This window comes from Lissotriton vulgaris, chromosome 5 (genome assembly GCF_964263255.1).
Source record: "Lissotriton vulgaris chromosome 5, aLisVul1.2, whole genome shotgun sequence".
In the NCBI taxonomy this organism is placed as follows: Eukaryota; Metazoa; Chordata; class Amphibia; order Caudata; family Salamandridae; genus Lissotriton; species Lissotriton vulgaris.
Window position 1 is genome coordinate 974,111,060 of NC_141693.1, and position 16,600 is coordinate 974,127,659.

A 16,600-nucleotide genomic window follows, 5' to 3' on the forward strand; every position below is an offset into this window, starting at 1 on the left:
GGTCAGATGGTCCAGGTGTTTTCAATCTTGCCCCATTTTCACTGTGATGAATAGTGCAAGGTTACTACAGTTTACATCTGGGACACTACTGGCATGGAGCTGTAGGACTTGGGTGGAGGATTGCTTGCTTGACCAAATCAAATAGTTTTTGAGCCTGGCTAATCTGCCCTTTTAAAAAAGATGCCTTACCCAAAAGGTAACTCTTCGTACATTTTTTTCTCATTTATTTTATTTATTTATTTGAAAGGTTTTATATAGCGCTGGCTAGACCCGGAGGTATCAGAGCGCTTTACATGAGGAAGAACATTGTTTCAGAACATAGTTACACAGTTACATCAGTTGCTGGAGTGTAGTTACATGATTTACAAAAGCATAGCATAGGCATAAGGATAAACAAAGCAAGCAGGGGGAGAGAAATTCATGGGAGAGAGGAAAGGAAATGGGGAAGTAGACAAAGAATGAAGGAGACAAGAGGTGGGGAGGGAGTAGGAGACACAACGTGGAGACGAGGAAGTAACAGCGTCTGATGTCCAGCTGGGTAGGCGACGGCTCCCAGTGGTAAAGAGATCATTCTCAGTCCTCGGTTATGTGTGATTCCTGTGTCGCAGTGGACTCTCTCAGCGTGGTCTCTGAGACTCAAGGGCATAAATGCTGGCTCCCTCCCCAACAAGGGGAGAGGAGTGCTTTGGCCATGGGCACACTCTGAAGAATGAAGGAGGGAAGAGGTGGGGGATGGGGTAGGAAACCAAACGTCCGGTTGGGTAGGAAATGGCTCCCAGCGGTAAGGGGATCTTTCCCAGTTCTCCGCTATGTGTGACTCCCTTGTCGTTGTGAACTCTCGCTGAGGGGTCTCGGAGACTCCTAATTTCACAGATTTAGCCTTCAGTTATATTAGTTGTTAAAACTAATGAAGGTGCTATAATCTGGTATTTATTTCCCTTCACAACATTTTTGATTAGCATCAGCTAGGACCCTGCAGCAGATCAATGTCCCCAACATTTGAAAAGATTAAAATTTATATTTGAGTCATCAACCTTCGCTAGAAACTGGAAAAGAAAGAACACCTAGTGTTATCCTGAGATGCTATCACGAACGCTAAATATCATTTGCATACAGGGGTTCACCTGCTCTGACCTTCCATACAATATTATATCAACACACCTATCGAATCATATTAAACTCATATTTATTTATTTATTTATTTTTTAAACTTGTAAAGCGCAACACATGCCCTTGGGCGTCTCGGCGCTGTGATGAGATATGATAGCTCCGTTTGTTGATACCTCTCTTATATTTGTAACTAGAGCCCTCGTATCACAAGTCAGATTTCTGACAGGTTGATATTGGGTTTTCATCCAGAGTTGACAGAGAAAAATAAGTACAACTGGGTTAATTAACCGTAATAGGTGTTATTAGGTGTAAAAAAGAATAACGTTTGTAGTGTACTTTATACCAGCGGTAATTACAATTATCTTTGCGAAACCTTGCTAACAACTCAAGGATATACATTAAACAGGCATATGAGCTTTGAAGTAGAGCAACAAATAAAAATAAGATTGCAGACCCCTTATTACAGAATACAAGTCAGTGAGGGGTCGCAAGCGCTATATAAATGCATTAACAATTGTTATTGCTGTCTTTGTAATGCGTATCCTTGCTGATTTGTTTTTAATCTTCTCAAATAAATCATCTAAAATCATCATAATGCATAGAGGACACTCGTACAAACAAGTATGCCATTTTCAACGTTCGCGTTAGGAGGTCCAAGCTGTGTATTTCCAAAGGAAACATGTACAATGAGACTAATTATCATAAATTCGTCTTGCAATTTGAATATGAACCAATTCGAAAGAACACAAATAAATTACTAACCACATCTTTCCGATAAAGCACTTCCAGGACGTCACTTAGCAATTGGCAGCAGGCTTCTAGTTCTTCCTGCCTTTCCAGATGATACTTTAGCTGTTCTGTCATCATTGGCAGCAAAATCTCTCTGCAGTCTGAATACAAAAGACCATGTTAGACTGCATCCTAAACAGAATAGCTTCAAAACGTCTCACAGCTCAAAATAACAACCATCACGGCAACGCTGCTTTTTTGGGGTCATCTGTGAGGCTGTTTAATATTCAGCATTATTGTTTTCCCATTAACATATTGTTCGCCTTTTTAATCTGTTTAGTAAACTATGATACTGAACGAAACGTCTGACTAGAATATAAGGATGTTGATCTGAAAGTCAATATAATGATGCGGGAGTATAAGTTAAATATGCTAGTCCATTTTCCCTTGAGCGTCAAAATGTTCTTGTGACATGGCAGAAGTGATGGATGCTATTTTCAGAAGCAGCGAGACTGCATTAGGATGTGTGTCTTTTCAGGAAATGTGTAACTTTGAGGAGTTCCTACATTTTCAACCTTTTTTTTAGAATATACACAGTATCATTAACAAGACATGAAAGGCTCGTAAATTATCCCAGTCATGAAACGCTAAGGGATATTGTCAATATCTGTTGAAAAAATGTATTTAATGTATACAGTGGTGATATATGAACTCGGAATAGTTGAAAAACATGACATGAAGAAACAAGAAACACAAATCATACTTTGACAGAATATGGGCTGAAAAGGTCACATCTTGTAACCTTGGCCTTGGAGCTCTCATCTTGTGAACAAGCGTTCTTTCTGAAGTCTGAGAAACATATAACCCCACAGCTTTCTTATAGAGAGGATTATGGATACGTCATGCTATATAAGACTTTCAGACCATGAACGTTCACATTCAATAGCTGGAATGCAATTTTCTTATCTGCATTCAAGGTTTAGCTCAGCTCCACAAAGAAACACATTCTGTGTTAAAATAATATAACAATGAAAGAGTTAATTACCTTCCGTAATGCCTCATCCGGTAGAGAATCTATCTAGTTGCAGACTCCTTACCTTAGAATTATCCCCAGGCGTCAGTCTGGATCTGGAAAATTTTTTAATGATCAGTACCCCTGCGTGCCAGTACATAGGGTCGCCCGTGCTGGAAGTGACATGTACGGTGCCTATATAGATGCCACCCCAGCGAGTTGACGGCAGTTTCATTTTGCGAGGAGCACAGCACCGCGAAGAAGGTTGATCACGGATGTGGAAAACTAGGGCCCTGTAAGGGGAACAGCCCTGTCCCTAAATCCATTTGCAAAATAGGGAGAATGGATAAGTCGGTAAGGAATTTTCAGCTAGATAGAGTCTCTACCAGATAGGGCGTTACCAAAGGCAAGTTATTTGTTCATCTGATAGAGACTTCTAGCCACATATTCCTTACCTTACAATAGATGCCCAAGCAATACTTCCCTAGAGGTGGTCTCTGAAACTGATTTACAATGGAAAGTCCTGCAGGACCAAACAAGCAAAATGCCCATCCTGAGAGACCTGCCTGTCCAGGCAGTAGTGCTTCATTATTGTAAGTTGAAGTCCACGTTGACGCCTGGCAGATATCCAGGACAAGAACTCAGCATGCTAGCACAGTAGTCTCAGCCTAAGCTCTGGTGGAACGAGCCCGCAATACCTCAGGGGATTGCTTCTGGAGGACTGTGTAGCAGATCTTTAATACAAAGCACAATCCATCAGGAGATGGTCTGCTTCTACACAGCCTTTCCCTTCTTCGCTCCGGCGTACCCCCGAAGAGTTGGTCACCCACCCCAAACTCTCTTGTATGGTCAAGGTAGAAAAACAATGCTCTTTTTGAGTCCAGCCATGAAGTTACTCTTCTTCTTTTTTAGAGTAATGTGGCAGAGCGTGAAAAGTAGGCAGGGAGATGGACTGGCCTACAAAACAGGGAGTGATTACTTTTGGCAAAAAGGAAGCTCTAGTTCGTAGAACTAGCTTGTCAGATGTTTAAATAGGGAGACTTGGATGACCACGCCTGAAGCTCATTGACCCTCTGGGCAGATGTTATTGCCACCAAGAAGGCAGTCTTGATGGTAAGCAGCCTGAGAGGACAGTTTGTGCAAGCATCAATTGGAGCACTGATCAGGAATGTCCGGTCCCACTGAGGCATGGTGAAGGAGGAAACATATGTCACAAACCTTTCAAGAACCAATATACACTAGGGGATTTGAAGAGAGATGGTTGGCCAGGCAACGGCAGAAAGGCTAATATAGCAGAATGGTAGCCCTTGAAGGTGTCTAGAGCAGAGCCATGCTAGCAAGGGAAAGGATAAAGAGAAGGACCTGTGAGAGGGGGGCAGAAATAGGATAAACCTGTTTCTCAGGGCACAATACCACAAACTTGCTCCAACTGCAGGCATATGCCCTTTTTGGTGGAGGGAAGCCTGGCTGCCAAGAAAATATTGTAGACTTCGGACGGAAGGTCAAAGGCTGTCAACCGTCGCTGCTCAATCTCCACAGAAGAAGGCGGAGCTTTGACAGGTTCGGATGGAGAACCCGCCCCTGCGACAGAAGATTCTTCTGAAGTGACAGCCTGATTGGAAGACCGATGGCCATGCTTAACAGCTCGAGGTACCACATCTGGATACCAGTTCGGAGCCACAGGGATGACTTGAGGCCCAGTCGTTCCTGACCTTGTTGAGAGCTCTACACGGGAGTGATATGGGCAGACAGTAATACAGGAGGCGTGAGCTCCACTCGAGATGAAAAGTGTCTCCGAGCGAGAGCTGCCTCGGAAACACCAGTGTGCAGAACTGCTGACATTGCACGTTCTCAGCAGTGGTGAACAAGTCTAACCAAGGCTCTCCCTGCTGCTGAAAGAGATCTTGCACCACATCTGGATGTTTGTTGCAGTATCGCCATGGTAGTGCTGTTCGTGAACACCTGAGCTAGCCTTCCCTTGATGGAGGGTAGAAAGACGATCAATGCCAGTCAGATTCCCCAGAGCTCCAGAAGGTTGATGTGGGGTCTGGATTCTGCTGGAGACCAGAGGCCTCTGATCTACACCTCTCCCAGATGGCCACCCCATCCCAGGAGGGACAGATCTGTCATCACTGTGAGATCTTGTTGGGGAAGGGAGAGGGGTGCGTCCTGCAAGTGGAACGCTATCATCTGGTCTACCGGGTCCAGGGCAGACAGGTCTTGAGCGATCGTGAGCATTTTGAATTTCTCCTTCTCAAGAAAGAAATTGAGAGGGCACAGATCTAGGGTAGGACAAATGCCTCCGTCCTACTTGGGCAACAGAAAGTAGCAGAAATAACAACCACGACCTGCTTCTGGAGTCAGCATCCTCTCTATGGATCCCTTAGCCAAGGGAGACATCACCTCCTGGTGGAACAAGGTAAGCTTGTCCTCCATCAACCAGTTACAAGCAGGTGTCATGGGTGGAAGGGTAGTCATGAAGGGGAGGGAAAAGCCCCTTCAAACACTTTGAAGAACCCATCAGTTTGATGTTATAGACCTCCAGTGGGGCAGGTGATGGCGTATCTTGCCTACCACTGGGTGCCCATAATTCTAAGAGCGCAAACTATAAGGGTTTGGAGACTGCAGCTGCCAGGGGTGGGGGACTGGCCTACCCTCTGGCTGCCCGACCCTTGGGGTCCTCGGCCACGCAGAGTCTAGGAAGCTTGCGCGTGGTGGGGGTTGGGAGGGTATAGACCCAGCTGAAAGCCGCTTCTATGGCCACAAAAGGTGGTTTGGGGATGGCGAGGGGCCACACAAAAGCCAAAGGACCTGGCCCTAGCTCTGCTGTCCTTCAACCACTCAAGCTCTGAATCTGCATTGTCTCCGAAGAGGCGGGAGCCTTCAAAAGGGCATGTCCATAAGTGATACTTGGCCATCCCCTGACAAGTCAGTTGTTCTCTGCCAAGCATGGCGCAGTAAGGCCACCATAGAGGAAACCGCTCTCCCAGCAAATCGTGCTATAAAATCCACATCTGATAATGAACTGAGCTGCTTTCCTCCAGAACTATTGGCAGCACATGTGCAACCCCTCCGGTACTGTCTTGGATTTGGGGATCAGAAATGAGATGGCAGCACTGGGAGCGTCTGTATCGTGACCGCTGAAGGGGAAGGTCAAGATGGTATGACTGGCGCTGATCCGGTTGCATTCATGGATCCAAGGGAACCAACTGGCGCCAAAGACGGAGCCGTTGGTGTGCAACTAGTAGGAGCCACTCCTAATCCTGCGGGGCCCAAAAGCGCTGAGTGGTCTGCTCAGATATGAGGCTCATGGTGTCATAAAACTTCTGAAGATGAGCAGGGGTTGCTCTGTCTTCCAGAAACTTGGATCCTGGCCTTGAATGATAACGCTCCTCTTACTGGAGTAGCCCAATGACTTCGAATGCAAGGAGGATCTTGGACTCCGCAACCGAATTTGGGACCTTCCTTTCATCCGTGATAGAGACCATCACGGCAAGGAGCTTGAGGGACTGCTCCTTCAAGGCCTTGGGGTGCATGGCGCATCAATTGGCACAGGTCTTCACACCGTGGTCGCGCCAAAGGCACCAGAGGCAAGTAAAATGCAGGTCCGTCACCAACATTTGTTGAGCCCCAGGCACCAAGGCAAACAAGATGCAGGTCCATCAGAAACATCTGTTGATGACAGACGCCACAGGGCTTGAAGATAGCCTTCCTAGTGGATATTCCTGCCCCACCAGGAGAAGAACACTTAAAAAACTTCAGCAAATCTTCAAAAAAGCACATTAAAAAAGTGACTGATGGGGTAGCTCTATTTGGATCTGCGCTGACTAGCACAGAAAGAAAAGAAATGACATCAGCTTGCTGGGGTGGCTCCTATATAAGCACTGCGCACATAACTGCCAAGCGCGGATGACACAGAAGATGCCACCTAGTGGTGCATAGGGGTACTGCTCAGATAAAAACAATCCGGGACAGTCCGAGGCCTGGGGATAATTCTAAGGTAAGGAATCTGCAGCTAGAATTCTCTATCAGACACATTATTTCGCCGTCTATAATTAACTCTGTCATAAAGAATACCAAAATATAATTTGCAGTAAACTAGGAGAGTAAGATTTCCATCATGAGGCATCGAAGTAAGAGCAAAATAGGTGCAAACGAAACCAGCAAAGATTGTGACAGACTACGAGCACCAAAACTGATTAAATACGCTCCTAAAAACTAAAAATCAAATCTGCACAACAGGTATTACTCCATCACACACCAATGAGATTACCTTCCCCTTTCCTCCGATATCATCCACTCTCTAAATTACGGTTTCTCCATTTCTCATCCTTCACGTCATAGCACATCGGCCTGTTCTATCTCACACTTCTTCATCTCTGCACTCTACATCTCCATCGTCACTTCCACCTTATCTTTCCCTTCAAAACAAATATAACCATTCTGTTCACGTCTATCCCTTCCCTTTGCCTCCTCATCCACCTTCTTATTTCATGAGCCATAACATTCAATCACATAAACCAATTTAATTGGATGTGTAATTAACCAACCCCTTCCATCCCAACAAAAAAGTTCACAATTCATTCTAAATTATGACCAGGAAAAACACAGTAAGTCCTTCAAAACTTGATAGTTAAGTGGGGTAGGGCCTGGCTCACACTAGCAGCTGGATGTGTGAGTGCATGTGATAAAGGGGTTGGGCTAACCCAACCCTGTGATGTTGATAGTGATAGTGTGTGCAAGACTGGAGTTGGGTTTATTCCATCCTATGATGTTAACAGTAGTGTGTGCATGGATGGGGCTAGCACCGCCAGCAGTGAGTGTGTGTGCTTTAGTTATCGTGTTCCACAACGATAACTAAATTGATATCCTGGAATGTGGCAGGGTTTCCATCAAAGTTAACCTGCCCTGAGTGGTGTACCTTTATTGATGCTTATTTCAAGAAAGCTGGTCGCCAAGCCTCATACATCATTCAGAGTTCATGTTGTTAAGCAAGAAGGCCACCTCATCGGGGAGAGGCAGACCAGTGGGTGCATTACAATTTGGGTAAAACCACAGTAATGTGATGTATTACGGAAATCAAGCTTGGTTCCCCTGATCTGATGTGTATCAGCCTGACTTCGCTGGCCACTGCTGCTTGTTATATTTATAACATTTACAATAGATCCTCAGCAAAAACATCAGAGTCAGGATTACCTGGTCGAACTCACTGTAGAGGTTGTTAAGATTCTGGGGGGCGATTTTAATTGCCAGTTCGAAACTCTTGATGCTCAAATTAATTTACAATCAGCTGAGGAAGACCAACTATGGAATATTCTTGAATTCTTTCTCCCATAAAAAAATGGTCCCCTATGGCCCTACTACTCCATTCTATCACGTTGAACCGGGGCCTAAGAGCCTGCAATGGCAGGTCAAAATCAGACAATATGTTTATTCGACCATGATGCAAAAGTCTTGATCATTTTCTGCTCGATATCCGGATACAGCCCATAATAATAGATATGTAGGTCCTACCCCATCATTGAAATGATCACAATGTGCTTATTTTAGAAATGAGTAACCTTTTCTCTGTTGCACAAATACATTGTGTTGAGCCCTTCAATAGAAGACTAGCCATGTCTCTTAATAGACGCAGGGTCAAATGGAGGGCGTTATTGCTCACAGGGGAATTGGTCGCCAAAGTTTATAGAGTGGTCGCTGATTGGATAGGGGAGTTGTTGCTGCTTTTAAATTTACCTTTGGAGAATGGGGAGGACCTGACTAACTTTATCAAAATCCACACCCAAATGTTTCAGGAACTGAGACAATACTTTTTTTAGAGGTTTGTCATTCTGTTAGAAGACGTAGAGCTCCCTCCTAGTATAACACTTAGTGCAAGGAAGCATGAGGGGCTATGTGTGGTAACAGCTGCGTTGTAATGTTTGTTTCCCGTAGACTATTAGTATTGTTTTTGAAAGACATTTGCAATCAGCTGCGGTCTGTGCAGGTAACAGCGGTGGGCGGTGGGGCCGTGTAAGGGAGGATTTCGAGGGACGATGCGGAGGGAAAATTAATTATTTAATTTTCCCTCTGCATCGTCCCTCGAAATCCCCCTTTACTGGGCTCCACCGCTGTTACCTGCATGGACTGCGCTGTTTGCAATCAATAAAGGAGTCCACAGATCCTATGCCATCGCCTTTTTACTACATCTTTGTCTGATCTGCTCCATTGCAAGCTTACCCTGATTATCAACTCTATTCACTGAAAACACATGAATAATCAACTAAATTTAAAATTATGTCAATCATTTCATATTAATGATTTCTGCATATCTATGTATGATGTCACTTTTGAATTGGATTATACAAAATTCAACAATTATAGCTAAAACTGTTTATCAAATGTAGTTTGAGAAACCAACCAGGACTCTGCTTTATATAAAAAACATAAATAAATCGATGTCTTAGGCTAGGACATGGGTAAAGGAAAATCCCATTAAAAAATTTGATGGTGTATGTACCATCGTTTACATTTTTCAATGTAGACTTTTCAAAGTTTGTTGCCTTTTACTGACAAGCAAGTACATGTTATATCAATAAATCCTGTCACAATCATACACCACTACAGAAAGTCTTAATTTTAGATTATTTTTTATTTCTCCAACCACCAGTTGACTCAATACACAAATGGTTTATTACTCCAATGATGTGACCTTAACCCACAATGATTATTCATTAAGGCTTCATGTGTTCCGATTATTAGATTTGGATGATATTATTTTACAATGCCAGACTCAATATAATAAAAGATGCAGAAAAATGTCACTTCTAGAAGTATAATAAAAAACATAATAAAACAAGATTGAAACCCTGTCATGGCTCATTTGCAGATTTTCTTTCTGTACATTTCAGCACAATTCAAAGGAGATTGTATTTTTAAAACAAAAATGCTTCATCTAATTCTGTAAAAAATAAAAGGATATGCTTTTAGCATTTTGGGATAAAAAACACATTTTAAATCAAGTGTGATCATTCAAGCAAGTACAACATCCTCATATGCACAACGTTCTCATGCATGGATTTAGTAATCACATTTCTAGCAGACAGATCATTTTCTGCTGAATGGATGCGGGAAAGTAGTATTACAACCTACAGAACCAGGAGTTTTATCAAAGTAAAAGAATCATCTTCCATGTATACACAATCTTATAAGAAGGCAAAAATGCCTTTATGAGGGATGTGTCCAGAACCACTCCTCTGAATGTCAACATCTCTATTGGAGTGAGGAGATTTTTCTGGACGTTAACAGTAAACCCCAAGTCATGGTGGAGCGTCATTATGTACTCAAGGAGTTCCTCAATCAGTACCAAGAATCCTGTTTTCACAGGTAGTGTGAAAATACATGGACTCCTGATTATCACAGAGAAGCTTCCACAGCTGCGAGTACTGTTGTGAAAAAGTGTGGTGCAGTTGTCAGTCTAAACAGCAGAATCATGAATTGATCATGCTGGGAACCTACTGTGATAGTGGATAATGCCCATGGACCGGTATGATTGAAGATGAAAGAAGGCATCCTACAGATTCAGGTACACCAACCGACTCCAGCAGCAAGGTTAACAACACTTGGCTCATGAACAGCATCTTGAACTTGTCCTGCTGAATGAACAAGTTCAAAAGACAGAAGGCAGAAATCTAAGATAATGATCTGCCTTCTGTACTTCCTTGGGACCAACAAATAAAAGAAGTGCCATTGCTTTGCCCTTTCATCCAGAGGTGCCAGCTTCTGAATGTAAAATTGAGGCACGGGCTAGAGAGCACATCCTTGACGAATGAGTGAAGTCCAACGAAAGAGCAGGGCATAATACTTGTAGAGTAGCCACGACTAGCAATCCATAATGGTTTTCTCCTACCTGGTGGGAACATGAAAGCACCTCCCCTCATTATGAAATATTGGTGTAGGAGGTTGGAGGTCAGAGAGATTCAGTTTCAGCAAAACTGGCTTAGGACAGCAGAGACTAGATCTTTTTATGCTGATGATGGAGACTCCTAGAAGCACCCATGCTCCAAAAGGCATGTTACATTTGTTGGGGTATCTGGATTGACTGGGAACATTGTCTCTAAAGGACCACATTGCCCTTAAATAACTTTGCTAATGTTGATGGACCAGTCTTACTGGAGAGGCAAGGCCTAATGATCGAGCCACAGCTTTACTGTTTTTAAAGCATTTCTGGAAGGTTTTCTGCATGTTTCCACAACATTTCGCAAGCATGACTAAGGCACATTATAAATACAAGGGACTCTCAGCTATTTTGGTGGATAGTCAGAGTTGGCTCATCCCCAAGATAAATCTGAATAGAACAATGCCAATTCATCATAGTTTGTCTTCTTCAATCAACTTTACTAAACCCAGGTGATTTCAATGATCAATAATTTCAAGCAGGATAAATGATGCAACCCTAAGGTTACTGAATCCAATTACATTTATATCATGAAAGCTCTTAAAGTCAGCAGAGGAATTAGCTATTACATTATGGTGGACTGAATATAGTCAACAAACAAATCTCCTGAAATCAGGGCAGGCATGTTTTATCACAATTACAGTATTTTGCCCAAAAGGCTATTTCCTTCCTTCTAGAAAGGGTTAATTACTAACGTTATATATCAAAAGGGAGATAGAGGTTTATTACAATTTTTTCAGTTGCTTGTGTACAGTAAAACATTTATTTATTGGAATAAAGTTGTAAGAATCCTCTCTTAAGTGTAGTTTAATGCCAAAAGATAGATAAGTGTGAAGGAATTAAGAGATCTTAAGTTTTTCCAAGTTACCTATGTCTGACTGGAAACTAACTTTGTACATGAGTTCCTGAATTACAACATGCTTTCATGAGCCATTTGGCAAGTCTATATTATGCTACGGAAATGTCTAATCATATTTTTAGAAATATCTGTAGGGCAAAACTAACTTTACTCAATTTTGTGCACTAATTTACACAATCCCTTAACTCAGAGCGCTCTAATATTCCTTTCTCTCTGAGACTAAATATAACTGAACAGTGCAGTAGAACAAGTTACTTACCTTCGGTAATGATATATCTGTAAGAGACATATATTAGTTAGAGATTCCTTACCTTAGAATTACCCCCAGGCCTCAGAATGGATCCAAAGAATTTTTCTTCAGCAGTGTCCCTGTGTGTCGGTAGGTGGGGTAATTCGACTCCGGGTTCTTCGTTGGCGTCATGATCACCAGAATGTCGTCGTAGTATCTACTTAGATGCCGCCCCTGCGTGCTGACATCAGTTCTTTACACGACATTCCACACCAGAAGCGCAGAGCCATGCAAAACACTGCCTACTAGAGCACAAAACTAGGTCCCTGAAAGGGAGTCCCTTACTCTAGAAGTCAGTTTGCGGGTTGGGTGGGGCAGTAATGAATCTATAACTAATATATGTCTATTACAGATATATCATTACCGAAGCTAAGTAACTTGTTCATCTGAAAGATACTATTAGGTATGGATTCCTTCCCTTAGATTACATACCCCAGCAATACCAACCCCGGAGGTGGGTCTGCAAACTAAGTTCACACCAAAAAGTCCTGGAGAAGTGAATGGCCAAAGAAGCGGTCTCTCCGGACCGGACTGTCCAGGCAATAATGTTTAGTGAACGTGTGCAGTGACGCCTATGTAACTTCCTGACAGATGTCATTGAGGATGACTCCGAGTCCCAAAGCAGAAGTGGCATCGGTCAGCCTGGTGGAATGGGCGCTCCTTTTTTGCCAAGGAATAACAGATTTTAATGCAAAGAATGACCCATCGAGAGATGGTCTGTTTTTACACGGCCCAACCTTTGTTGGTTTCCACATAGCCAACAAAGAGTTGATCGTCCACCCGGAATTGTTTAGTGCGATCCAGATAGAAAGATCACGCACATTTTAGATCCGATGGTAGAGTCCCTACTCCTCCTTGGAAGGATTCGGGTGCGGGAAGAAGGTGGGCAAAGTGATAGACTGTCCTGTGTGGCAAGAGGTTACCACTTTGGGAAGAAAAGAAGGTTGAGCTCGAAGGACAACCTTGTCCAGATGAACAGCAAAGAAAGGAGGTTTCGAAGAAAGAGCCTGAAGCTCACTCACTCTGTGAGTAGAGGTGATGGCACCAGAAAAGCAGTCTTTAGCGTCAGAAGTCTGAGAGGACAATTATATAGCTGCTCGAAAGGAGCACACATAAGGTAAGTCAGAACAAGGTTCAAGTCCCACTGGGGCATTACGAAAGTAATAGGAGGAAACAGGTGAGTAATGCCCTTAAGAAAACGATTTACAATAGGGAACTTGAAAGGAGAAGGCTGATCAGGAAGGCAAAGAAAGGCCTAAATGGCTGAAAGATAGCCCTTAAGGGTGCCCAGAGCAGAGCCCTGCGGGACTAAAGAAAGCAGAAAGAGGAGAACCTCAGAAAGGGGGCCAGAAAAGGGATCCACAGTCTTTGCTGCAAACCATGCCATAAATTTGTTTCATCTACAGGTGTATACTGATTTAGTAGTTAGACGCCTGGCTGCCAAGATAACATTAAAGACTTCAAGAGTAAGGTCGAAGGCTGTCAACTGTCACTGCTCAATCTCCATGCAAGGAGGTGGATGCTGGACAGGTTTGGGTGGAGGACCATCCTTGCTGGTGCGACAGAAGATCCCCTTGAAGGGACAGTCTGATCATAGTATCAATGGCCATGTTCAAGAGCTCGAGATACCACACTCTTGGTGCCCAGTACGGAGCCGCAAGAATGACTTGGGCCCGTTCGCGCTTGATCTTCTTCAGCACTCCAGGCAGAAGTGGTGTAGGCGGAAAGGCAATAGCAACTCCACTCACAATAAAAAGCGTCGCCTAGAGAGTGCCTTCTTGGAAATTCTACAGCGCGGAACTGCTGACATTGCACATTCTCTCTAGTGGCGAATAGATCTAAGCAAGGCTCTCCCCACTGCTAAAAGAGACCTTGCACCACTTCCAAGTAAAGAAGCCATTTATGATCCATCAAACACCAGCGGCTGAGTTTGTCCGCACTGGCGTTCATGGAACCTGCCAGGTGTGGAACCACCAGGGAAATGCCCTGATGTTCCAGCCACTGCCAGAGACCAAGGGCCTCCTGACAGAGGGTCCACGACCCCACTCCGCCCTGTTTGTTGCAATACCAAATAGCGGAAGTGTTGTCTGTGAACACCTACACTACTCTTCCTTTGACAGAAGGAAGAAACCCCATCAGTGCTAGACAAATTTCCCAGAGCTCCAGAAGGTTGATGAGAAGCCTGGACTCCACTGGAAACTAGAGGCCTCTTTTCTCCGCCTCTCCCATGTGGCCGCCCCATCCCATGAGTGCTGTATCTGTCACCACTGTGAACTCTGGTTGGGGAAGGGAGACTCTTCCTGGTTCGTGAGCCACCACTGCAACTGATGTGCAGTCCTTTCCGAGATCTGGACAACATCGGGCAGATTACCCGGATGCTGCGCTCACTGGAACTTCAGGCCCTGCTGCAGAGCCAGCATATCCCACCCGCCATGTTCCATCTACAGGATGTAGGAGGCCATGAGGGCCAGCAGCCTCAGGGTCATTCTCACAGAAATATAGGATAGAGGCTAGAACATCGGTATCATAGCCCGAAAACCCCGGGCTTGCTGCATGGATGGATAGGCCCGAAACTACGCTGCTCCCAGAACAGCTCAGAAGAAAAGGAGCTTCTGAGAAGGATCCTGGTGCGACTTCGCCACGTTTAACTGTGAACCTCAGCGAATGCAGGAGGTCAGCCATAGTCTGGTGGTGGGCGACGACAGCATGGGGCGAGCTCGCCTTCAACAAACAGTCGTCAAAATAGGGGAAGACAGGAACTCCTGATCCGCGCAGATGAGCTGCAACCATTGCCATCACTTTCGTGAAAACCCGAGGGGGACTGGTAAGACCAGGGGAGCACGTATACTGCTCATATATTTGGGAAATTGCTAGCTGCACTGCTATTGTATAGGGGTTTTAACTTCCGTTTTTATTTGATGTATCTGGCTGAAAACATTACTTGAGTAGTTGCATGGAGAATATTACCTCGTAACTTTTACTTCCTGCTGCCCTCCTCGGTCCACCACAGCATTTTTTTGCTGATTGAGTGGAGGGAAGACTACCATCTTTGTTCCCCAACTTCTGGGTGGCCACCTAGAGTCGCCATCTTAGGAAGAAGATGGTCTAGTCTCTTCCTTGTGCACCACCCTGCCGGTATTTAAAACAGGGATGGCGCTGACGCACAGTGGGCGCGCCAAAAGCAAGCCCATCCGCACCTGTCCTCGCCTGGATGTCGCCAGACGCCAGGACCCCTCGTCCTGGTCCATTTTGCAGGCAAGTCTATTCAAGGGAATTCTTGTTTGCTCTACAATCCAAAGCCCCCTGCGCACAACATAACTGGCGCCCTGATTCCCTCTCCTTGCAGGGTAACACATGTGGGTTTGGGGTGGGTACATGCTCCAGGCTGCCATATCTGATCTTGGGCGGGTAAATTTTACCATATGTAGCCTCAATTGTAGGTCCCTTGTCAAACACCATGCAGATATATTAGACCCCTTGCAAGATACCACACCGGATATTCTATTTCTCACAGAAACATGGCTTACCACTGATTCGGTACCATTCTGTCTTTGGCTACATGTTGTTCACCCCGAATAGTACAGTTGGGAGGGGGGGGGGGCGGCAGGTGGTCTAGAGATTATATTTAAATCAACATATTCATGCAACCTCACTCCGCAGGATATCCCCAACTGCAAAAGTGTTCTTTTTAAAATTACACTAACTTGCAATTTTACTTTCTTTGGGTTGCTTATTTACCACCCACCGGGCCCCTCAAAAGCCTTTCAAGAGGTGCTAGCTAATACTGCATCGACACTGATACTAGAAACAGCAAATTTTCGGATCATTGGGAATTTAATCTACACCTGGAATGCCAAGAGTAGCAGGAGATTAACAACTTCCTGGGTGATATGGCTGCCTGCCAGCTAACGCAGCTGGTGGCGGGACTGACATATGCAGTAGGCCACCTTCTTGACCTAGTATTTGCTAATCTACATGCGATGAAAGCCAACCCCCTCCACCCCCTTCCTATGTCTTGAACGGATCATTATCTCATCTCACTGTGGCTGTGCATAGATGGTCCTCCTTTGATATCTCCCCATCCACCAATAATGAAGCAGCCGCTGCACAAGCTAGACCCAACCACCTTCATAGATATCCTAAACTCACATAGCCCAGAATGGATTACAGATTTTGAAGTAGCTAACACTGCTTTCAGGGGATGGGTTAGTAATAAAGCATTAGACTGTTCCATTCCAGCAAAAATGAGCACTGCCAAATGCACTTTAACCCATGCATGGTATGATGAGTCTTTGACTGCAGAAAAGGAAAAATTTTAAATCTTGTAATGGGCTTGGAGAAGCTCATATGATCCCACAGTAAAAACTATGTGCAGCAACGCAGTCAAAGTATACCATAAATTGGTCGGGAAGACCAGGGCAATGTTCTACGCTAATATGATTACCACGAGTAGCAACCCAACTAAAACCATTGTTTGTCTCATGAAAGAAATGGTAAAACCCCTGTCTGCTGCCAACATCACCATATCTTCTAACCTTCAATGCTAGACATTGGCAAAAAATGTCAGTAAGGTGGAACGTATTTATAATACATTCTGTGCATGGAAGGTTGCCCCCGGACTCCGGAAAAACTCTTCTTGGGTCGCTACGCCTCATTTCCTCCGGG

General features: G+C 44.4%; 1 protein-coding gene across 1 annotated transcript in view; it reads right to left on the reverse strand.

Moving 5' to 3' along the window:
- DOCK1 (dedicator of cytokinesis 1) overlaps positions 1-16,600 on the reverse strand; it is a 1,358,032-nt gene that overhangs the window by 794,549 nt on the left and 546,883 nt on the right. Inside the window, exon 26 of the mRNA XM_086922569.1 lies at positions 1,873-2,000. Coding sequence (XP_086778695.1) covers positions 1,873-2,000 — 128 coding nt within the window. The remainder of the gene's footprint in view (positions 1-1,872; positions 2,001-16,600) is intronic.